The 24,624-nt window shown below is 42.4% G+C and overlaps 2 protein-coding genes across 2 annotated transcripts in view; both read left to right on the plus strand.

Moving 5' to 3' along the window:
* Window positions 1–287: 287 nt before the first annotated feature.
* Window positions 288–13,013, plus strand: LOC147797474 (hyalin-like). Its single transcript, XM_087143526.1, has 14 exons — window positions 288–644; window positions 1,496–1,725; window positions 2,208–2,535; window positions 3,287–3,347; window positions 3,938–4,192; window positions 4,773–5,027; window positions 5,693–5,947; window positions 6,535–6,789; window positions 7,456–7,710; window positions 9,213–9,467; window positions 10,049–10,303; window positions 10,970–11,224; window positions 11,806–12,060; window positions 12,727–13,013. The coding sequence occupies exons 1-14, from the start codon at window positions 288–290 to the stop codon at window positions 13,011–13,013; spliced, it is 3,558 nt and encodes a 1,185-aa protein (XP_086999652.1).
* A 1,753-nt stretch (window positions 13,014–14,766) lies between these two features.
* Window positions 14,767–24,624, plus strand: part of LOC110990645 (uncharacterized) — a 79,939-nt gene continuing 70,081 nt past the window's right edge. Inside the window, exons 1-11 of the mRNA XM_087143527.1 lie at window positions 14,767–14,770; window positions 15,314–15,568; window positions 16,233–16,487; window positions 17,069–17,268; window positions 17,681–17,930; window positions 18,512–18,766; window positions 19,433–19,687; window positions 20,269–20,523; window positions 21,184–21,438; window positions 21,660–21,911; window positions 22,753–23,034. Coding sequence (XP_086999653.1) covers window positions 14,767–14,770; window positions 15,314–15,568; window positions 16,233–16,487; window positions 17,069–17,268; window positions 17,681–17,930; window positions 18,512–18,766; window positions 19,433–19,687; window positions 20,269–20,523; window positions 21,184–21,438; window positions 21,660–21,911; window positions 22,753–23,034 — 2,518 coding nt within the window. The remainder of the gene's footprint in view (window positions 14,771–15,313; window positions 15,569–16,232; window positions 16,488–17,068; window positions 17,269–17,680; window positions 17,931–18,511; window positions 18,767–19,432; window positions 19,688–20,268; window positions 20,524–21,183; window positions 21,439–21,659; window positions 21,912–22,752; window positions 23,035–24,624) is intronic.

A 24,624-nucleotide genomic window follows, 5' to 3' on the forward strand; every position in this document is an offset into this window, starting at 1 on the left:
ACAGGACTACTTCGCCGCCGTGGCTTCAGACCTCCGTAACCCATCTGCGGCTCTGGCTTCCGGCTTGGCATTCCCGGTAATTGGGGACCCTCCTCGGCTGGCCCGCCGCCCCAAGAAGACGGCGTCCGTACCAGTCAAATTCCCGTCTGCCCTCTGGGGATCAGCCTTCGACTTTACCCGCCGCATCGACTGCTGAATCCCCCCCTTGTTCCAAACCAGAAAGCAAGCACTCTTCTTCCCCTTCTTCGGTTGCTTCTAAACATTGCGAACACTCCCCAGAGCCATGGATGACAGTGTTCCAATCTATCAATGAGTCTCTGTCCTACTTAGTTCACTGCCTGAACGACAGACCCATGCCAGTTTCCACCCCTCCGGACCCAGACCTTTCGCCCCCGGCTCCCGCAGCCTCAACCCGCTCCGCGTCTTCGGTTACGGACGACTACTCGGAGCGTGGTACTCACCAAAGCCTGGGCCAAGGTGGTGTCCCCCTTCTGGAATCTTCAGTCACATACGGGAGCACCCATGGATCTGACCCTGGCATGGCTGCACCTCACTCTGAGCAGCAGACACCATCGTCAGTAGGAGACGACGCCGACTCGACGGGCGACCGCACCCCCTACGTCTCTGGCTTCGTCTCATGCAGCGTGATATGATCCACGTCCTCGGCCTTCCGGCTCCCGCTCCCCCCCGAGAGGGGCATCGGCCGCGTCTCCTTCAAGCGCCTTGCGACCAGTTTTCGGGTCCAACTTTCCCAGAGATCCCGCTTGACTGCTCTTCAGCGATAGCGACAAGTCGCTATCTCTCGGAATACATCGCAAGTGCATGTGAGGAGAATTCACCAGTGTCCCCAGACTTCGCGGCTCAGGTGCTCCGAGGCCTAGATGAGGGCTCGGCCCTTACCTTCGAGCATTTCACTCGGATCTCCTGCCTGGTTTCCTCCACCCGCAGAGCCAACGCCTTGGAAGCCATGCATGTCCCTCACGAAGGGCGTGAAGTCTAGACTTCAATATTTCCCACTTTCTGCCAAGGATCTTTTCGCCGGCAAGTTTCTGGAATCTCTTGAGGCCGAAGCCAAACGCATCGACACCATGAAGAAACTCTCCTTCAGGGAGCCGACGACTCCAGCTTTGCGGCAAACTCAGCCGCGTCAGCCTCAGAATCCCAAGCCACTTCCACCCAAGACACATTCTTTTCGCCCTCCGCCTCAGTCCGTGCCTTGACCGAACCCATCCGGCCATGGTCGACCCGAGGATCTTCGTCGTGCGCCCCCAGTTACTTCGAGGGTCGAATCACATCAAGGTTTGAAGCTGCAAGCCACATTCTATGCTCTGCAACGCTTCCTACCGTACGTCAGGGGAAAGAATGTCCTGGTTCGTTCGGACAATTCTACAGTCTTGCGCACATCAACCACCAGGGCGGCACTTGATCCCCAAAGCTGTGCGTCCTCACTTGGGAAATATTGCATTGGGCAAGGGAACATGCAATCAATCTGCAGGCCTTCCACATCGCTGGTCCAGACAACACGTTGGCAGATGCTCTCTCCTGCGGCAAGGTACTCCCGACAGAATGGTCTCTTCATCCAGGGGTCGTCAAAGCCCTTTTCGTGATGCTGCAGAGGCCTCACATCGATCTTTTCGCCTCTACCTCCAACGCCAAATTTCCGACCTTCTGCACGAGATCCCCACACGCCCAAGCCTGGGCCACGGACTCCCTGCAGATCAACTGGTTGGGCAACCTGGGATATGCCTTTCCACCCGTCTCCCTGATCCCGACGGTGCTCTCCAAAGTCGAACGCGAACAATGTCGGATACTCCTAATCGCACCATTCTAGCCTCGCCAACCATGGTTCCCCAGACTGACAAATCTCCTGGTCCATCGTCTTCTAGTCCTTCCCGACAGGCCAGACATCCTTCACCAGCCCAACTCCGGCATCCTTCATCCAGCTCCAAGGGATCTGCACTTTACTTGTTGGACATTGTCCAACGATCCTTCCGATCGGCGGGACTTTCCTCCCGCTCTGGGGCCATGGCCTCACTGATAAGACGTCTATCCAACTGTAAAATTTACGACAGCAGAATACGACATTTCACTATGTGGTGTGAAGAACAGACTCTGGCCCCGACCGATGCTCCTCTGAATGTCGTCGCCGATTTCCTGTTACACTTATTTGAGTCTGGACTCCAAGTTTCTACGATTCGTAATTATAGGTCAGCCCTGGCTGCCATCCACATTGGTTTTGAGGATGGCTCTGACATCTCCAACAACCTGATACTGCACCACCTCCTTTGTGGAATGTTCAAAGAGCGTCCCCCTACGAAGAAGTTAGTTGCATCTTGGGACTTAAATAAGGTGCTTCAGATGCTGGCCGGTCCTCCCTTTGAACCCTTGAGTAATGTGTCCCTCCTACACACTAGTACTAAGCTGGCCTTCCTCCTTGCGGCAGTCACATCTAGAAGAGGCTGTGAATTACAAGCGCTCTCAGTAACTGGCGGTCATCTACGCTGGGAGGCCCACGGGGTCCGCCTCATCCCCGCTGTTGGTTTTCTAACTAAGAACCAAACTCCGTCCCGGATATCTTCGTGCCTACGATTTCCTCGCATTCTGCGAATGATGCTGATAAACTCTGGTGTCCGGTTCGTACCTTGAAATGGTACTTGGCCAAGACCCAGGGTCTCAGAGGATGAGCCCGTATCGCCCAGTAGCAAGAGACACGATAGCCCGCTTGACGGTTGCAGTCATCAAGTTTGCTAACCCGGATTGGCCTTCACAACCTGATGAACAAGGTGATAGCTACATCAGGGCTCATGACGTTAGAGCAGTTTTTACTTCATGGTCTTACTTTCGGGGTGTTCCTATTGCAGACATATGTAAAGCTGCATGCTGGAAGTCTCCCTCTACTTTCACATCCTGCTACCCTAGGGATGTCCTGCGTAACGACTCTGTACATGACAGGACGGTTCTATTCCCTGTAGCACGAGCTTCGGTAAAAAGGACAGACAAAAAAGCTCATGAGGAATCCCACTAGGGTGAGCCGGTTATGTTTTTACTTATGAGAACCTCTCACTGATATTATTACATTTTCTGCCAGTTGGTTACATAGGCTATTATCTCTTTGGCTGTTGCATGCTCTGTAGCCAACCCACCACCAGTAACGGTGCCACTCTGCATATGTAGTGACCGTTTGGGTAGGTAGAGCGCAGTAGACTCCTCCCCACATTGATTGTGCGGGTCGGTCTCCTAGAGAATACCTACCCAAACAGTCCTCTCCCGCCCGTCCTCCCACTAGGCTACGACTTTAGCCGCTTTCCAAAAGAAGGACGATCAAGGCGGCGAGACCGGAGCGTACAGTGGGAGGTCATAGGGCATCTTGGATGATAAAGTCTTATTCAGCAAATGGCCATGCGCGCATGGGAAATTTGCATATGTAGTGACTGTTTGGTTAGGTATTCTCTGGTAGACCCGACTCACACAATCAATGTGGGGGAGGATTACTGATTTTGGTCGTGCACTTATTGCTTCACGCTGTATAAACCTATGACGCATTCGGTAAAAAGCCATTTTTGATACCGTTACGTTTATAAAACCACTTTTTTCTCATTTATGTGCGACGGAAGTGTGGATTTCTAGATGACATAAAAAAGAGGACGTCATACTAAAACCGGACTATATCTTCCATTTAAAAATTATTATTCTTATTCTAGAAAGAGATTAATTAATCTCGGTTCCTTGTTTTAGACAGCCTGTTTCGTGTTCATCAATATAGGGAAAGTATGGTTTGGAGCATGGATTAAAACTTAGGTTGGAATGAGGTGTTGTATGGAGTAAAATCACTCAAGTAAAAAACCTCTCTCTTTTAATGTCAAAGTCTTTGACCTGTCGTTCGATTTCGTAGGTGCTAGAGCATAATAATATAATATTTTCATCATTGGTCCCATAGAAATCCCAAATATCAGCGTGCCAATTGTCGACGATCGGTGCATCGACGAAGCAGAAGGACCTATTAACGTGACTTGGGATGAGGTAACTGCAATTGATACTGCTCCTGAAGATATCATTTGCACAGAGTCTGTTGGAGGAACCAACGTGTCACTGACTGGAAGTGTATTTGGAGTGGGGTGCTACGTGGTAACCTGCAGGATCGTTCTACCTTGTGGCAAAATTGTGTCTGCAAACTTCTCCTTCTACATCATCGGTAAATTCTACGATTATCTTGTCAGATTGTAAATATGTGTAACGAATATAACATTTTGTTGACTGATTCTTGTTGTTTCAGTCAGGCGTGATTAGTGTACTTGTAATTGATACTTGGTTAATTTCCTCCTGAAACATCCGCTAAGGATCTAGGGATCATTTGGATTATATGGTTATCCTCTTCGTGTTGAAGTGCGTTTTTTGTCGAGGGAATTGACAATTGAAGGAAGACGGACGTTCAGTCATAAGGATCATGCCTGTAAGCGAGAGACACATCGAGTCTGTAAAGTTTTGAAATAGCAATCGATCGTGTGTCCCCTTCAATAGCTGTTCCTGACAAAAACATTCTCACATACAGTGAATTTCCATCTGAGGCCATTACATAACTCCAGAGACCTGCTATGTCATGGTTTCTCTGTAGTAGATAGCAGCACTGAATTGTTGATACGTGCTGTCAGCTAATTGGATCCAGGGTACTTCGCATGAAGTGTATAAGTTGAGTGTTCACTGTTCTCTTGTTAATGAGTCGGGGTTGTGTATTTGAGAAAGACTGGTGAAGACTTTTGTCTCTTTGTTCGCAGCAAATCCCATCATTATTGTGCCGAAAGTTGATGTTCAGTGGCTTGCCTATAACCAAACTACAATTCAAGTGAACTGGGATGAAGTCAATGCCACAAACCACGATGGTCAGGCAATAACCTGTAGAGATGACGGAAGGGGAACTAATGTGACCGTCACAGGGGGTAGCTTTCCGGTAGGCACCCACAATGTGACCTGCTCTGTGAACAACAGTTGGGGTTGCTACGCAATTGGTTACATCATCATCATTGTGATAGGTAAGATAACGATTTCCGTTGAGAGGGTACTTTAGAGAGAATTACCTATAAAAATGAATTGACAAAGACCTCTACAAGTTAATCTGGTATCAGGGAGATGATAAGACCTATTTCTTGTCTACTGTAGCAGCTTGTAAAATACATTTTCTTAATGTTAGTGAGAAAACTGAATTGGGGAAACGAACCCAGTTCCTGGAATTGGGAAGTACCTTCTCAAGAAATCAATTTGATTTCTATGCAAACAGGAAGACATAGTATTCGAAGAGGACAGTCTGGAAATTCAGTTTGTTCAGTCTTTCTCTGTGCTGCGGTTTTTGCGTCAGCATACACAAAGATTTTTTTAAAATAATGTAATGAGTTTATGAAGAGCTTAATGAAAATATGGCTAGAACTAAGACCACCCGAACGCCGGTTATCCTGATTTTTTTTATATTCACACATTCAAGGGAATCACTTGCATGGAGAAACGTTCGGCTTGTGTATAGACTTCAATGTGGAGAACATGAAAAATATTACTGGGCTGACAAGGGGAGCTGAATGGCATCCTGAAACATTCAAATCAATAGCAATTTGTTCTTTCCTTGATGCTGAAGTCCGTCACATTACGTTAGAAGTGATTGGGTGAAAGCAAAGTAAAATCTTTTAAATTATTTTTTGTAACACAGAAAAGCCAAAGATCACCGTGCCTGTTATTGAAGATCGGTGCATCGACGAAGCAGAAGGACCAGTTAACGTGACCTGGGATGAAGTAACCGCAACAGATACACCTCCTGAAAACATCACTTGCACAGAGTCTGTTGGAGGAACCAACGTGTCACTGACTGGAGGTGTATTTGGACTGGGGCGCTACGTGGTAACGTGCAGGATTGTTCTACCTTACCGCAAAATTGTGTCCGTGAACTTCTCCTTCTACATCATCGGTAAATTCTAGAATTCTCTTGTCATCTTGTCAGTTTTGAAATATGTGTAACGAATATAACATTTTGTTGACTGATTCTTGTTGTTTCAGTCAGGCGTGATTAGTGTACTTGTAATTGATACTTGGTTAATTTCCTCCTGAAACATCCGCTAAGGATCTAGGGATCATTTGCAGTGTATGGTTATCACCTTCGTGTTGAAGTGCATTTTTTGTCGCAAAGAATCGACAATTGAAGGGAGACGGACGTTCAATCTCAAGGATCATGCCTGCAAGCGAGAGACATACGAAGTCTGTCCTTTGGAAATAGCAATCGGTCGTATGTCACCTCTGAAGCTGTTCCTGAAAAAAAACGTGGCCACGTACAGTGAATTCCCAGCTGAGGCCATGACATAACTCCAGAGACCTGCTATGTCATGGTTTCTCTGTAGTAGATAGCAGCACTGAATTGTTGATACGTGCTGTCAGCTAATTGGATCCAGGGTACTTCGCATGAAGTGTATAAGTTGAGTGTTCACTGTTCTCTTGTTAATGAGTCGGGGTTGTGTATTTGAGAAAGACTGGTGAAGACTTTTATCTCTTTGTTCGCAGCAAATCCCATCATTATTTTGCCGAAAGTTGATGTTCAGTGGCTTGCCTATAACCAAACTACAATTCAAGTGAACTGGGATGAAGTCAATGCCACAAACCACGATGGTCAGGCAATAACCTGTAGAGATGACGGAGGGGGAACTAATGTGACCGTCACAGGGGGTAGCTTTCCGGTAGGCACCCACAATGTGACCTGCTCTGTGAACAACAGTTGGGGTTGCTACGCGTCAGCTTCCTTCCTCATCATTGTGATTGGTAAGACAAATATTTCCATTTAGAGAGTACTTTAGAGAGAATTACCTATAAAAATGAATTGACAAAGACCTCTACAAGTTAATCTGGTATCAGGGAGATGATAAGACCTATTTCTTGTCTACTGTAGCAGCTTGTAAAATACATTTTCTTAATGTTAGTGAGAAAACTGAATTGGGGAAACGAACCCAGTTCCTGGAATTGGGAAGTACCTTCTCAAGAAATCAATTTGATTTCTATGCAAACAGGAAGACATAGTATTCGAAGAGGACAGTCTGGAAATTCAGTTTGTTCAGTCTTTCTCTGTGCTGCGGTTTTTGCGTCAGCATACACAAAGATTTTTTTAAAATAATGTAATGAGTTTATGAAGAGCTTAATGAAAATATGGCTAGAACTAAGACCACCCGAACGCCGGTTATCCTGATTTTTTTTATATTCACACATTCAAGGGAATCACTTGCATGGAGAAACGTTCGGCTTGTGTATAGACTTCAATGTGGAGAACATGAAAAATATTACTGGGCTGACAAGGGGAGCTGAATGGCATCCTGAAACATTCAAATCAATAGCACTTTGTTCTTTCTTTGATGCTGACGTCCGTCACCTTTTGTTAGAAGTGATGGGGTGAAAGCAAAGTTAAATCTTTTACATTATTTTTTTGTAACACAGAAAAGCCAAAGATCACCGTGCCCATTATTGAAGATCGGTGCATCGACGAAGCAGAAGGACCAGTTAACGTGACTTGGGATGAAGTAACCGCAACAGATACTGCTGCTGAAGACATCATTTGCACAGAGTCTGTTGGAGGAACCAACGTGTCACTGACGGGAGGTGTATTTGGAGTAGGGTGCTACGTGGTAACCTGCAGGATCGTTCTACCTTACGGCAAAATTGTGTCTGCAAACTTCTCCTTCTACATCATCGGTAAATTCTACGATTATCTTGTCAGATTGTAAATATGTGTAACGAATATAACATTTTGTTGACTGATTCTTGTTGTTTCAGTCAGGCGTGATTAGTGTACTTGTAATTGATACTTGGTTAATTTCCTCCTGAAACATCCGCTAAGGATCTAGGGATCATTTGGATTATATGGTTATCCTCTTCGTGTTGAAGTGCGTTTTTTGTCGAGGGAATTGACAATTGAAGGAAGACGGACGTTCAGTCATAAGGATCATGCCTGTAAGCGAGAGACACATCGAGTCTGTAAAGTTTTGAAATAGCAATCGATCGTGTGTCCCCTTCAATAGCTGTTCCTGACAAAAACATTCTCACATACAGTGAATTTCCATCTGAGGCCATTACATAACTCCAGACACCTGCTCTGTCATGGTTCCTCAGTAGTGGATAGCAGCACTGAGTTGTTGATACGTGCTGTCAGCTAATTGGATCTAGGGTACTTTGCATGAACTGTATAAGGTGAGTGTTCGCATGTTCTCTTGTTTATGAGTCTGAGTTTCGTATTGGAGAAAGATTGGTGAAGACTTTTGTCTTTTTGTTCACAGCAATACCCGTTATTATTTTGCCGAAAGTTGATGTTCAGTGGCTTGCCTATAACCAAACTACAATTCAAGTGAACTGGGATGAAGTCAATGCCACAAACCACGATGGTCAGGCAATAACCTGTAGAGATGACGGAAGGGGAACTAATGTGACCGTCACAGGGGGTAGCTTTCCGGTAGGCACCCACAATGTGACCTGCTCTGTGAACAACAGTTGGGGTTGCTACGCGTCAGCTTCCTTCCTCATCATTGTGATTGGTAAGACAAATATTTCCATTTAGAGAGTACTTTAGAGAGAATTACCTATAAAAATGAATTGACAAAGACCTCTACAAGTTAATCTGGTATCAGGGAGATGATAAGACCTATTTCTTGTCTACTGTAGCAGCTTGTAAAATACATTTTCTTAATGTTAGTGAGAAAACTGAATTGGGGAAACGAACCCAGTTCCTGGAATTGGGAAGTACCTTCTCAAGAAATCAATTTGATTTCTATGCAAACAGGAAGACATAGTATTCGAAGAGGACAGTCTGGAAATTCAGTTTGTTCAGTCTTTCTCTGTGCTGCGGTTTTTGCGTCAGCATACACAAAGATTTTTTTAAAATAATGTAATGAGTTTATGAAGAGCTTAATGAAAATATGGCTAGAACTAAGACCACCCGAACGCCGGTTATCCTGATTTTTTTTATATTCACACATTCAAGGGAATCACTTGCATGGAGAAACGTTCGGCTTGTGTATAGACTTCAATGTGGAGAACATGAAAAATATTACTGGGCTGACAAGGGGAGCTGAATGGCATCCTGAAACATTCAAATCAATAGCACTTTGTTCTTTCTTTGATGCTGACGTCCGTCACCTTTTGTTAGAAGTGATGGGGTGAAAGCAAAGTTAAATCTTTTACATTATTTTTTTGTAACACAGAAAAGCCAAAGATCACAGTGCCTGTTATTGAAGATCGGTGCATCGACGAAGCAGAAGGACCAGTTAACGTGACTTGGGATGAAGTAACCGCAACAGATACTGCTGCTGAAGACATCATTTGCACAGAGTCTGTTGGAGGAACCAACGTGTCACTGACGGGAGGTGTATTTGGAGTAGGGTGCTACGTGGTAACCTGCAGGATCGTTCTACCTTACGGCAAAATTGTGTCTGCAAACTTCTCCTTCTACATCATCGGTAAATTCTACGATTATCTTGTCAGATTGTAAATATGTGTAACGAATATAACATTTTGTTGACTGATTCTTGTTGTTTCAGTCAGGCGTGATTAGTGTACTTGTAATTGATACTTGGTTAATTTCCTCCTGAAACATCCGCTAAGGATCTAGGGATCATTTGGATTATATGGTTATCCTCTTCGTGTTGAAGTGCGTTTTTTGTCGAGGGAATTGACAATTGAAGGAAGACGGACGTTCAGTCATAAGGATCATGCCTGTAAGCGAGAGACACATCGAGTCTGTAAAGTTTTGAAATAGCAATCGATCGTGTGTCCCCTTCAATAGCTGTTCCTGACAAAAACATTCTCACATACAGTGAATTTCCATCTGAGGCCATTACATAACTCCAGACACCTGCTCTGTCATGGTTCCTCAGTAGTGGATAGCAGCACTGAGTTGTTGATACGTGCTGTCAGCTAATTGGATCCAGGGTACTTTGCATGAACTGTATAAGTTGAGTGTTCGCATGTTCTCTTGTTTATGAGTCTGAGTTTCGTATTGGAGAAAGATTGGTGAAGATTTTTGTCTTTTTGTTCACAGCAATACCCGTTATTATTGTGCCGGAAGTTGATGTTCAGTGGCTTGCCTATAACCAAACCACAATTCAAGTGAACTGGGATGAAGTCAATGCCACAAACGACGATGGTCAGGCAATAACCTGTAGAGATGACGGAGGGGGAACTAATGTGACCGTCACAGGGGGTAGCTTTGCGGTAGGCACCCACAATGTGACCTGCTCTGTGAACAACAGTTGGGGTTGCTACGCGTCAGCTTCCTTCCTCATCATTGTGATTGGTAAGACAAATATTTCCATTTAGAGAGTACTTTAGAGAGAATTACCTATAAAAATGAATTGACAAAGACCTCTACAAGTTAATCTGGTATCAGGGAGATGATAAGACCTATTTCTTGTCTACTGTAGCAGCTTGTAAAATACATTTTCTTAATGTTAGTGAGAAAACTGAATTGGGGAAACGAACCCAGTTCCTGGAATTGGGAAGTACCTTCTCAAGAAATCAATTTGATTTCTATGCAAACAGGAAGACATAGTATTCGAAGAGGACAGTCTGGAAATTCAGTTTGTTCAGTCTTTCTCTGTGCTGCGGTTTTTGCGTCAGCATACACAAAGATTTTTTTAAAATAATGTAATGAGTTTATGAAGAGCTTAATGAAAATATGGCTAGAACTAAGACCACCCGAACGCCGGTTATCCTGATTTTTTTTATATTCACACATTCAAGGGAATCACTTGCATGGAGAAACGTTCGGCTTGTGTATAGACTTCAATGTGGAGAACATGAAAAATATTACTGGGCTGACAAGGGGAGCTGAATGGCATCCTGAAACATTCAAATCAATAGCACTTTGTTCTTTCTTTGATGCTGACGTCCGTCACCTTTTGTTAGAAGTGATGGGGTGAAAGCAAAGTTAAATCTTTTACATTATTTTTTTGTAACACAGAAAAGCCAAAGATCACCGTGCCCATTATTGAAGATCGGTGCATCGACGAAGCAGAAGGACCAGTTAACGTGACTTGGGATGAAGTAACCGCAATAGACACTGCTCCTGAAAACATCACTTGCACAGAGTCTGTAGGAGGAACCAATGTATCACTGACTGGAGGTGTATTTGGAGTGGGGTGCTACGTGGTAACCTGCAGGATCGTTCTACCTTACGGCAAAATTGTGTCTGCAAACTTCTCCTTCTACATCATCGGTAAATTCTACGATTATCTTGTCAGATTGTAAATATGTGTAACGAATATAACATTTTGTTGACTGATTCTTGTTGTTTCAGTCAGGCGTGATTAGTGTACTTGTAATTGATACTTGGTTAATTTCCTCCTGAAACATCCGCTAAGGATCTAGGGATCATTTGGATTATATGGTTATCCTCTTCGTGTTGAAGTGCGTTTTTTGTCGAGGGAATTGACAATTGAAGGAAGACGGACGTTCAGTCATAAGGATCATGCCTGTAAGCGAGAGACACATCGAGTCTGTAAAGTTTTGAAATAGCAATCGATCGTGTGTCCCCTTCAATAGCTGTTCCTGACAAAAACATTCTCACATACAGTGAATTTCCATCTGAGGCCATTACATAACTCCAGACACCTGCTCTGTCATGGTTCCTCAGTAGTGGATAGCAGCACTGAGTTGTTGATACGTGCTGTCAGCTAATTGGATCTAGGGTACTTTGCATGAACTGTATAAGTTGAGTGTTCGCATGTTCTCTTGTTAATGAGTCTGAGTTTCGTATTTGAGAAAGACTGGTGAAGACTTTTATATCTTTGTTCGCAGCAAATCCCATCATTATTTTGCCGAAAGTTGATGTTCAGTGGCTTGCCTATAACCAAACTACAATTCAAGTGAACTGGGATGAAGTCAATGCCACAAACCACGATGGTCAGGCAATAACCTGTAGAGATGACGGAGGGGGAACTAATGTGACCGTCACAGGGGGTAGCTTTCCGGTAGGCACCCACAATGTGACCTGCTCTGTGAACAACAGTAGGGGTTGCTATGCAACCGCTTACTTCCTCATCATTGTGATAGGTAAGACAAATATTTCCATTTAGAGAGTACTTTAGAGAGAATTACCTATAAAAATGAATTGACAAAGACCTCTACAAGTTAATCTGGTATCAGGGAGATGATAAGACCTATTTCTTGTCTACTGTAGCAGCTTGTAAAATACATTTTCTTAATGTTAGTGAGAAAACTGAATTGGGGAAACGAACCCAGTTCCTGGAATTGGGAAGTACCTTCTCAAGAAATCAATTTGATTTCTATGCAAACAGGAAGACATAGTATTCGAAGAGGACAGTCTGGAAATTCAGTTTGTTCAGTCTTTCTCTGTGCTGCGGTTTTTGCGTCAGCATACACAAAGATTTTTTTAAAATAATGTAATGAGTTTATGAAGAGCTTAATGAAAATATGGCTAGAACTAAGACCACCCGAACGCCGGTTATCCTGATTTTTTTTATATTCACACATTCAAGGGAATCACTTGCATGGAGAAACGTTCGGCTTGTGTATAGACTTCAATGTGGAGAACATGAAAAATATTACTGGGCTGACAAGGGGAGCTGAATGGCATCCTGAAACATTCAAATCAATAGCACTTTGTTCTTTCTTTGATGCTGACGTCCGTCACCTTTTGTTAGAAGTGATGGGGTGAAAGCAAAGTTAAATCTTTTACATTATTTTTTTGTAACACAGAAAAGCCAAAGATCACCGTGCCCATTATTGAAGATCGGTGCATCGACGAAGCAGAAGGACCAGTTAACGTGACTTGGGATGAAGTAACCGCAACAGATACTGCTGCTGAAGACATCATTTGCACAGAGTCTGTTGGAGGAACCAACGTGTCACTGACGGGAGGTGTATTTGGAGTAGGGTGCTACGTGGTAACCTGCAGGATCGTTCTACCTTACGGAAAAATTGTGTCTGCAAACTTCTCCTTCTACATCATCGGTAAATTCTACGATTATCTTGTCAGATTGTAAATATGTGTAACGAATATAACATTTTGTTGACTGATTCTTGTTGTTTCAGTCAGGCGTGATTAGTGTACTTGTAATTGATACTTGGTTAATTTCCTCCTGAAACATCCGCTAAGGATCTAGGGATCATTTGGATTATATGGTTATCACCTTCGTGTTGAAGTGCATTTTTTGTCGCAAAGAATCGACAATTGAAGGGAGACGGACGTTCAATCACAAGGATCATGCCTGCAAGCGAGAGCCACATGAAGTCTGTCCTTTGGAAATAGCAATCGGTCCTATGTCACCTTCCATAGCTGTTCCTGAGAAAAACGTGCCAAGGTACAGTGAATTCCCAGCTGAGGCCATGACATAACTCCAGAGACCTGCTATGTCATGGTTTCTCTGTAGTAGATAGCACTGAGTTGTTGATACGTGCTGTCAGCTAATTGGATCTACGGTACTACGCATGAAGTGTATAAGTTGAGTGTTCACTATTCTCTTGTTTATGAGTCTGAGTTTCGTATTGGAGAAAGATTGGTGAAGATTTTTGTCTTTTTGTTCACAGCAATACCCGTTATTATTTTGCCGAAAGTTGATGTTCAGTGGCTTGCCTATAACCAAACTACAATTCAAGTGAACTGGGATGAAGTCAATGCCACAAACCACGATGGTCAGGCAATAACCTGTAGAGATGACGGAGGGGGAACTAATGTGACCGTCACAGGGGGTAGCTTTCCGGTAGGCACCCACAATGTGACCTGCTCTGTGAACAACAGTTGGGGTTGCTACGCAATTGGTTACATCATCATCATTGTGATAGGTAAGATAACGATTTCCGTTGAGAGGGTACTTTAGAGAGAATTACCTATAAAAATGAATTGACAAAGACCTCTACAAGTTAATCTGGTATCAGGGAGATGATAAGACCTATTTCTTGTCTACTGTAGCAGCTTGTAAAATACATTTTCTTAATGTTAGTGAGAAAACTGAATTGGGGAAACGAACCCAGTTCCTGGAATTGGGAAGTACCTTCTCAAGAAATCAATTTGATTTCTATGCAAACAGGAAGACATAGTATTCGAAGAGGACAGTCTGGAAATTCAGTTTGTTCAGTCTTTCTCTGTGCTGCGGTTTTTGCGTCAGCATACACAAAGATTTTTTTAAAATAATGTAATGAGTTTATGAAGAGCTTAATGAAAATATGGCTAGAACTAAGACCACCCGAACGCCGGTTATCCTGATTTTTTTTATATTCACACATTCAAGGGAATCACTTGCATGGAGAAACGTTCGGCTTGTGTTTAGACTTCAATGTGTAGAACGTGCACAAAATCACTGGTCTGAAAAGGGGAACTGACTGCTACCCTGAAAATTGCAAATCAATAGCAATTTGTTCTTTCCTTGATGCTGAAGTCCGTCACATTACGTTAGAAGTGATTGGGTGAAAGCAAAGTAAAATCTTTTAAATTATTTTTTGTAACACAGAAAAGCCAAAGATCACCGTGCCTGTTATTGAAGATCGGTGCATCGACGAAGCAGAAGGACCAGTTAACGTGACCTGGGATGAAGTAACCGCAACAGATACTGCTCCTGAAAACATCACTTGCACAGAGTCTGTTGGAGGAACCAACGTGTCACTGACTGGAGGTGTATTTGGACTGGGGCGCTACGTGGTAACGTGCAGGATCGTTTTACCCGATGGCAAAATTGTGTCTGCAAACGTTTCCTTCTACATCATCGGTAAATTCTACGATTATCTTGTCAGATTGTAAATATGTGTAACGAATATAACATTTTGTTGACTGATTCTTGTTGTTTCAGTCAGGCGTGATTAGTGTACTTGTAATTGATACTTGGTTAATTTCCTCCTGAAACATCCGCTAAGGATCTAGGGATCATTTGGATTATATGGTTATCCTCTTCGTGTTGAAGTGCGTTTTTTGTCGAGGGAATTGACAATTGAAGGAAGACGGACGTTCAGTCATAAGGATCATGCCTGTAAGCGAGAGACACATCGAGTCTGTAAAGTTTTGAAATAGCAATCGATCGTGTGTCCCCTTCAATAGCTGTTCCTGACAAAAACATTCTCACATACAGTGAATTTCCATCTGAGGCCATTACATAACTCCAGACACCTGCTCTGTCATGGTTCCTCAGTAGTGGATAGCAGCACTGAGTTGTTGATACGTGCTGTCAGCTAATTGGATCTAGGGTACTTTGCATGAACTGTATAAGGTGAGTGTTCGCATGTTCTCTTGTTTATGAGTCTGAGTTTCGTATTGGAGAAAGATTGGTGAAGATTTTTGTCTTTTTGTTCACAGCAATACCCGTTATTATTGTGCCGGAAGTTGATGTTCAGTGGCTTGCCTATAACCAAACCACAATTCAAGTGAACTGGGATGAAGTCAATGCCACAAACGACGATGGTCAGGCAATAACCTGTAGAGATGACGGAGGGGGAACTAATGTGACCGTCACAGGGGGTAGCTTTGCGGTAGGCACCCACAATGTGACCTGCTCTGTGAACAACAGTTGGGGTTGCTACGCGTCAGCTTCCTTCCTCATCATTGTGATTGGTAAGACAAATATTTCCATTTAGAGAGTACTTTAGAGAGAATTACCTATAAAAATGAATTGACAAAGACCTCTACAAGTTAATCTGGTATCAGGGAGATGATAAGACCTATTTCTTGTCTACTGTAGCAGCTTGTAAAATACATTTTCTTAATGTTAGTGAGAAAACTGAATTGGGGAAACGAACCCAGTTCCTGGAATTGGGAAGTACCTTCTCAAGAAATCAATTTGATTTCTATGCAAACAGGAAGACATAGTATTCGAAGAGGACAGTCTGGAAATTCAGTTTGTTCAGTCTTTCTCTGTGCTGCGGTTTTTGCGTCAGCATACACAAAGATTTTTTAAAGAATGTAATGGGCTTATGCAGAGCTGAATGAAAACGTAGCTAGAACTAAGACCACCCGAACGCCAATTACCCTGATGCTTTTTACATTGGCACATTCAAGGAAATCACTTGCATAGAGAAACTTTTGGCTTGTGTATAGATTTCAATGTGGAGAACATGAAAAATATCACTGGGCTGACAAGGGGAGCTGACTGGCATCCTGAAAAGTGCAAATCAATAGCACTTTGTTCTTTTTTTGATGCTGACGTTCGTCACCTTTTGTTGGAAGTGATTGGTTGAAAGCAAAGTTAAATCTTTTATATTATGTTTTTGTAACACAGAAAAGCCAAAGATCACAGTCCCTGTTATTGAAGATCGGTGCATCGACGAAGCAGAAGGACCAGTTAACGTGACTTGGGATGAAGTAACCGCAACAGATACTGCTGCTGAAGACATCATTTGCACAGAGTCTGTTGGAGGAACCAACGTGTCACTGACGGGAGGTGTATTTGGAGTAGGGTGCTACGTGGTAACCTGCAGGATCGTTCTACCTTACGGCAAAATTGTGTCTGCAAACTTCTCCTTCTACATCATCGGTAAATTCTACGATTATCTTGTCAGATTGTAAATATGTGTAACGAATATAACATTTTGTTGACTGATTCTTGTTGTTTCAGTCAGGCGTGATTAGTGTACTTGTAATTGATACTTGGTTAATTTCCTCCTGAAACATCCGCTAAGGATCTAGGGATCATTTGGATTATATGGTTATCCTCTTCGTGTTGAAGTGCGTTTTTTGTCGAGGGAATTGACAATTGAAGGAAGACGGACGTTCAGTCATAAGGATCATGCCTGTAAGCGAGAGACACATCGAGTCTGTAAAGTTTTGAAATAGCAATCGATCGTGTGTCCCCTTCAATAGCTGTTCCTGACAAAAACATTCTCACATACAGTGAATTTCCATCTGAGGCCATTACATAACTCCAGACACCTGCTCTGTCATGGTTCCTCAGTAGTGGATAGCAGCACTGAGATGTTGATACGTGCTGTCAGCTAATTGGATCTAGGGTACTTTGCATGAACTGTATAAGGTGAGTGTTCGCATGTTCTCTTGTTTATGAGTCTGAGTTTCGTATTGGAGAAAGATTGGTGAAGATTTTTGTCTTTTTGTTCACAGCAATACCCGTTATTATTGTGCCGGAAGTTGATGTTCAGTGGCTTGCCTATAACCAAACCACAATTCAAGTGAACTGGGATGAAGTCAATGCCACAAACGACGATGGTCAGGCAATAACCTGTAGAGATGACGGAGGGGGAACTAATGTGACCGTCACAGGGGGTAGCTTTGCGGTAGGCACCCACAATGTGACCTGCTCTGTGAACAAATTCAGAAAAAATTCAGTTTGTTCAGTCTTTCTCTGTGCTGCGGTTTTTGCGTCAGCATACACAAAGATTTTTTTAAAATAATGTAATGAGTTTATGAAGAGCTTAATGAAAATATGGCTAGAACTAAGACCACCCGAACGCCGGTTATCCTGATTTTTTTTATATTCACACATTCAAGGGAATCACTTGCATGGAGAAACGTTCGGCTTGTGTATAGACTTCAATGTGGAGAACATGAAAAATATTACTGGGCTGACAAGGGGAGCTGAATGGCATCCTGAAACATTCAAATCAATAGCACTTTGTTCTTTCTTTGATGCTGACGTCCGTCACCTTTTGTTAGAAGTGATGGGGTGAAAGCAAAGTTAAATCTTTTACATTATTTTTTTGTAACACAGAAAAGCCAAAGATCACCGTGCCCATTATTGAAGATCGGTGCATCGACGAAGCAGAAGGACCAGTTAACGTGACTTGGGATGAAGTAACCGCAACAGATACTGCTGCTGAAGACATCATTTGCACAGAGTCTGTTGGAGGAACCAACGTGTCACTGACGGGAGGTGTATTTGGAGTAGGGTGCTACGTGGTAACCTGCAGGATCGTTCTACCTTACGGCAAAATTGTGTCTGCAAACTTCTCCTTCTACATCATCGGTAAATTCTACGATTATCTTGTCAGATTGTAAATATGTGTAACGAATATAACATTTTGTTGACTGATTCTTGTTGTTTCAGTCAGGCGTGATTAGTGTACTTGTAATTGATACTTGGTTAATTTCCTCCTGAAACATCCGCTAAGGATCTAGGGATCATTTGGATTATATGGTTATCCTCTTCGTGTTGAAGTGCGTTTTTTGTCGAGGGAATTGACAATTGAAGGAAGACGGACGTTCAGTCATAAGGATCATGCCTGTAAGCGAGAGACACATCGAGTCTGTAAAGTTTTGAAATAGCAATCGATCGTGTGTCCCCTTCAATAGCTGTTCCTGACAAAAACATTCTCACATACAGTGAATTTCCATCTGAGGCCATTACATAACTCCAGACACCTGCTCTGTCATGGTTCCTCAGTAGTGGATAGCAGCACTGAGTTGTTGATACGTGCTGTCAGCTAATTGGATCTAGGGTACTTTGCATGAAGTGTATAAGTTGAGTGTTCGCATGTTCTCTTGTTTATGAGTCTGAGTTTCGTATTGGAGAAAGATTGGTGAAGATTTTTGTCTTTTTGTTCACAGCAATACCCGTTATTATTGTGCCGGAAGTTGATGTTCAGTGGCTTGCCTATAACCAAACCACAATTCAAGTGAACTGGGATGAAGTCAATGCCACAAACGACGATGGTCAGGCAATAACCTGTAGAGATGACGGAGGGGGAACTAATGTGACCGTCACAGGGGGTAGCTTTGCGGTAGGCACCCACAATGTGACCTGCTCTGTGAACAACAGTTGGGGTTGCTACGCGTCAGCTTCCTTCCTCATCATTGTGATTGGTAAGACAAATATTTCCATTTAGAGAGTACTTTAGAGAGAATTACCTATAAAAATGAATTGACAAAGACCTCTACAAGTTAATCTGGTATCAGGGAGATGATAAGACCTATTTCTTGTCTACTGTAGCAGCTTGTAAAATACATTTTCTTAATGTTAGTGAGAAAACTGAATTGGGGAAACGAACCCAGTTCCTGGAATTGGGAAGTACCTTCTCAAGAAATCAATTTGATTTCTATGCAAACAGGAAGACATAGTATTCGAAGAGGACAGTCTGGAAATTCAGTTTGTTCAGTCTTTCTCTGTGCTGCGGTTTTTGCGTCAGCATACACAAAGATTTTTTTAAAATAATGTAATGAGTTTATGAAGAGCTTAATGAAAATATGGCTAGAACTAAGACCACCCGAACGCCGGTTATCCTGATTTTTTTTATATTCACACATTCAAGGGAATCACTTGCATGGAGAAACGTTCGGCTTGTGTATAGACTTCAATGTGGAGAACATGAAAAATATTACTGGGCTGACAAGGGGAGCTGAATGGCATCCTGAAACATTCAAATCAATAGCACTTTGTTCTTTCTTTGATGCTGACGTCCGTCACCTTTTGTTAGAAGTGATGGGGTGAAAGCAAAGTTAAATCTTTTACATTATTTTTTTGTAACACAGAAAAGCCAAAGATCACCGTGCCTGTTATCGAAGATCGGTGCATCGACGAAGCAGAAGGACCAGTTAACGTGACTTGGGATGAAGTAACCGCAACAGATACTGCTGCTGAAGACATCATTTGCACAGAGTCTGTTGGAGGAACCAACGTGTCACTGACGGGAGGTGTATTTGGAGTAGGGTGCTACGTGGTAACCTGCAGGATCGTTCTACCTTACGGCAAAATTGTGTCTGCAAACTTCTCCTTCTACATCATCGGTAAATTCTACGATTATCTTGTCAGATTGTAAATATGTGTAACGAATATAACATTTTGTTGACTGATTCTTGTTGTTTCAGTCAGGCGTGATTAGTGTACTTGTAATTGATACTTGGTTAATTTCCTCCTGAAACATCCGCTAAGGATCTAGGGATCATTTGGATTATATGGTTATCCTCTTCGTGTTGAAGTGCGTTTTTTGTCGAGGGAATTGACAATTGAAGGAAGACGGACGTTCAGTCATAAGGATCATGCCTGTAAGCGAGAGACACATCGAGTCTGTAAAGTTTTGAAATAGCAATCGATCGTGTGTCCCCTTCAATAGCTGTTCCTGACAAAAACATTCTCACATACAGTGAATTTCCATCTGAGGCCATTACATAACTCCAGACACCTGCTCTGTCATGGTTCCTCAGTAGTGGATAGCAGCACTGAGTTGTTGATACGTGCTGTCAGCTAATTGGATCTAGGGTACTTTGCATGAACTGTATAAGTTGAGTGTTCGCATGTTCTCTTGTTTATGAGTCTGAGTTTCGTATTGGAGAAAGATTGGTGAAGATTTTTGTCTTTTTGTTCACAGCAATACCCGTTATTATTGTGCCGGAAGTTGATGTTCAGTGGCTTGCCTATAACCAAACCACAATTCAAGTGAACTGGGATGAAGTCAATGCCACAAACGACGATGGTCAGGCAATAACCTGTAGAGATGACGGAGGGGGAACTAATGTGACCGTCACAGGGGGTAGCTTTGCGGTAGGCACCCACAATGTGACCTGCTCTGTGAACAACAGTTGGGGTTGCTACGCGTCAGCTTCCTTCCTCATCATTGTGATTGGTAAGACAAATATTTCCATTTAGAGAGTACTTTAGAGAGAATTACCTATAAAAATGAATTGACAAAGACCTCTACAAGTTAATCTGGTATCAGGGAGATGATAAGACCTATTTCTTGTCTACTGTAGCAGCTTGTAAAATACATTTTCTTAATGTTAGTGAGAAAACTGAATTGGGGAAACGAACCCAGTTCCTGGAATTGGGAAGTACCTTCTCAAGAAATCAATTTGATTTCTATGCAAACAGGAAGACATCGTATTCGAAGAGGACAGTCTGGAAATTCAGTTTGTTCAGTCTTTCTCTGTGCTGCGGTTTTTGCGTCAGCATACACAAAGATTTTTTTAAAATAATGTAATGAGTTTATGAAGAGCTTAATGAAAATATGGCTAGAACTAAGACCACCCGAACGCCGGTTATCCTGATTTTTTTTTATATTCACACATTCAAGGGAATCAGGAGAAACGTTCGGCTTGTGTATAGATTTCAATGTGGAGAACATGAAAAATATCACTGGGCTGACAAGGGGAGCTGACTGGCATCCTGAAAAGTGCAAATCAATAGCACTTTGTTCTTTTTTTGATGCTGACGTTCGTCACCTTTTGTTGGAAGTGATTGGTTGAAAGCAAAGTTAAATCTTTTATATTATGTTTTTGTAACACAGAAAAGCCAAAGATCACAGTCCCTGTTATTGAAGATCGGTGCATCGACGAAGCAGAAGGACCAGTTAACGTGACTTGGGATGAAGTAACCGCAACAGATACTGCTGCTGAAGACATCATTTGCACAGAGTCTGTTGGAGGAACCAACGTGTCACTGACGGGAGGTGTATTTGGAGTAGGGTGCTACGTGGTAACCTGCAGGATCGTTCTACCTTACGGCAAAATTGTGTCTGCAAACTTCTCCTTCTACATCATCGGTAAAAGTTTTAATCTTTCTGAGTGACTCCTTCTGATGTTCAAAATCATGGGAAATGACGTTTTGTTACGTGATTTCTTTTAATTGTATGAGGTAATCATCATTACATGATGCGATTCAGTTATTGGTTCTTAAACACCAATGTGGATTGTGCGATTATTAACTATATTGTATTAACGTATTATTTTATTAACTGAATGATGAAAAATGTGTATTTCACAGCATTTCCCATCATTTCCGTGCCTGAAGTTGAAGTTCAGTTGATCGTTTCTGGCAAAGCATCGATTCTAGTCACCTGGGATAAAGTAAATGCCACGAACGCAGATGGTAACCCAATAAACTGCACAAGTGACACGGGGACCAACGTGACCGTTACAGGGGGTTACTTCCCAGTGGGATCTCACACTGTGACGTGCTCTGTGACCAACGGTTGGGATTGCTTCTCCTTAGCAAACTTTACATTTGATGTAATTGGTAAGACAGATGTTCATTTTTTGTTTTCCGAAATATTTCTGTACAATTTTTTTTAATTGAAAATTTTCGTATTCAAACATTTTTCTGTCTGGAAGAGATCTGTGTTGACTATACATGTAAGTACTGCAAACGCAATCTCTGAAGTCGCAATGTTTTGAGGTGAATTGGATAGCTAACGTTGCTGCTAATATTTTTTACACCAAAGAGTGATTGCTGAATCAGAGCAATTGCCGATTTTTTTCAACACGAATTCTTACGCGGTCTTGACAATGGATATGGATGGATACGCAATAAAGCGTTTGAGACACTTGGCCTCCTATTACAGATTCTTTGAAAATGCTAGCCGAAAATTCATCTATATTTAATTAAAAAGAACTTCTTGTAACGAACATTGTAGGCTTAAAGATATTTAAGGACCAGCATCAATCCTAGAATCAGGATTTACTTATTATTTACTAAAGTATTTATTGTGAGAAAAATGTCTAATTCTTGGTTGAAATATTTACAGCCATAAGTCGTATTAAGATAGGTAAATCAATCCTGATCGCCTGGAGTGGCGAAGGAATACGATAGGTAGGCTCTTTTGACCGCCCAGATTGGTGAATGAATACCATAGGTAGACTTTTCTTAGACTTTTCTTGAATACAATTTTATAATCTGTCCTGTTCACACTTCTACAGCTTTTTACAGGGCTTATAGTTACGTGTCCTATTTACTTTAAATGACTGACTTAACTCCGAGCTTTATTGCCTTGACAAGATATTGCAAAGATTGTTAAAATTAAGTGCCACAGCCAGAATCACCATGTGGGAAGTTCATACCCTTTATTTATATTTTTCAGAGCCAACCATCACTCCAAAATCGACAACCACTGCCGACCCCACCACCACTCTTGAACAAACCACAACTGCAGAGCCCACCACCACTCTCGAACCCACCACCACCATGGATCCCACCACGACTGGAAAACCAACCTCCACTCAAGAGCCAACCACTACTCCTGAACCAAGTTCCACACTGGAACAAATTACTCTGGAAACCAACTCCACCATTGACCCAACCACACTTCCAGAGCCCACAAGCACCTCGGACGTGACAACCAAAGACTCGACCACCACCTCCGGTGAGTCATTAATTAACCCCTTCTTTCCATGTCATTAAAATGAAAAGCTTTGCGTGCTATACCACTTTGCTTTGGCTTTTGTGGTTTACCCCAAAGGTCGACCGACTGCAGAGTTCAATGGTCGTCGCATGTAGTGAAGAACACTTGAACATTCCTAAGTCAACTCAATTCTACCATCAACAGAAAAAACAATTAGACACATTTACATGGTGAACCATCACCTTCATGTGTAATTCTTAGGGCATTGACTTCTTGGGTGGGAGGAAGGTGCAAAATGGAATTGTATTCTAAGACTGGCTATCCTATATTTTCTTCTGTATAGGTAGTAGAAGCGTTTGTAAAAGTGCTGCAGGTTTACTTTTTTAAAACAGAAATCGCTTCCCCCGATATGCTGCATAAGGGATACGTTTTTTAAAAACCAGAGAAAGCTGCACATGTAAAAACCAATACATTGCGGATTCTACATTGTATGTTTACATTCAAGTTTGCTTTGATGGACATGTGAACAAAGTAAATGAACACAATAACAACACTTGACACAGTTTTGCATTTCTTTTGCATCAAACTGCATCAAACTATTTTCTTTGCTTTGTGAAAAAAGCAAGTTTTCCCCTTTATCAATCACCGTGGCCTGTTGGTAAAATATGAGTTGGTCATCGCGTCACTGTTTCAACTGGGGAGTGTTTTGACCTCCTAATCATGTAAATATTTAGGTTTGTTCATTGGTCATTTGACATGTACATCTCAAACGTTTTCGCAACTACGGGTATACCCACAGACACATAAGCCATAGACGGGCAGCTCCAATTTAAAGCAACAGCGGGTTACCCCAGCCGAGACGGCACCCGACTAAATCAAAAGCGTGGACAAATTCACTCCTCAGTTTTGGAAAGTTACAGTTGAGGAATTCCAGCCATAAAATAATATTGAAACATTTTTAAATTGTGAAAAAAAATACCTGTTTACATAATACGGCCCTTGGAGATTCGAAACAGTGCGACTGCAACATTTGAAAAAAAGAGATAGCAGGACCGAAGAGAAAAAAAGAAACGTATTTTGGGAGCACATGTAAACAAATAAATGCAATCTAAGTGCGTTGCGCGCAATGCGCACTGAACACGCTGACGTTCATTGTTTTGCCCACTGCTTGCCCTTGCACACTTTTTAAAACACGGTTAAACGCGCAAGGCTGCTGGTCTATGAGTTTGTATTTCTGGGATTATGCCTCTTTGACGCCATTGCTTTGAATGTACATGGAGCGAAGGTTAGAGTTGGTTCAGCGCCGGCTCAAATAGCAGAAAATAAATAGACTTTGTTAAGGTACGTCGCCTCTCAAATAAATGAATTATACATTCTAAATTGTTTGGTATATGCAGCGAATCGAAAAAGGTACAAGTAGGTTCTAGAATGTGTAAAGAGAGACAGAGCAGCACTGGAAATATGCAAAATGAGGGGTAACTGACGTTCATCACCAAGGTTATTGGCCTCCTTACTCTTTGGCTCTGTCAGATGACGTTTTTGTGGGACGCCTTGAACATGTTCATGGTTTCAAACATGTTTCTGGCTCGCCAAAACACACCCTTGGTCATG

This window comes from Acanthaster planci, linkage group LG11 (assembly GCF_054643075.1).
Source record: "Acanthaster planci isolate LZ-2023a linkage group LG11, COTS_SCS, whole genome shotgun sequence".
NCBI classification, from domain to species: domain Eukaryota; kingdom Metazoa; phylum Echinodermata; class Asteroidea; order Valvatida; family Acanthasteridae; genus Acanthaster; species Acanthaster planci.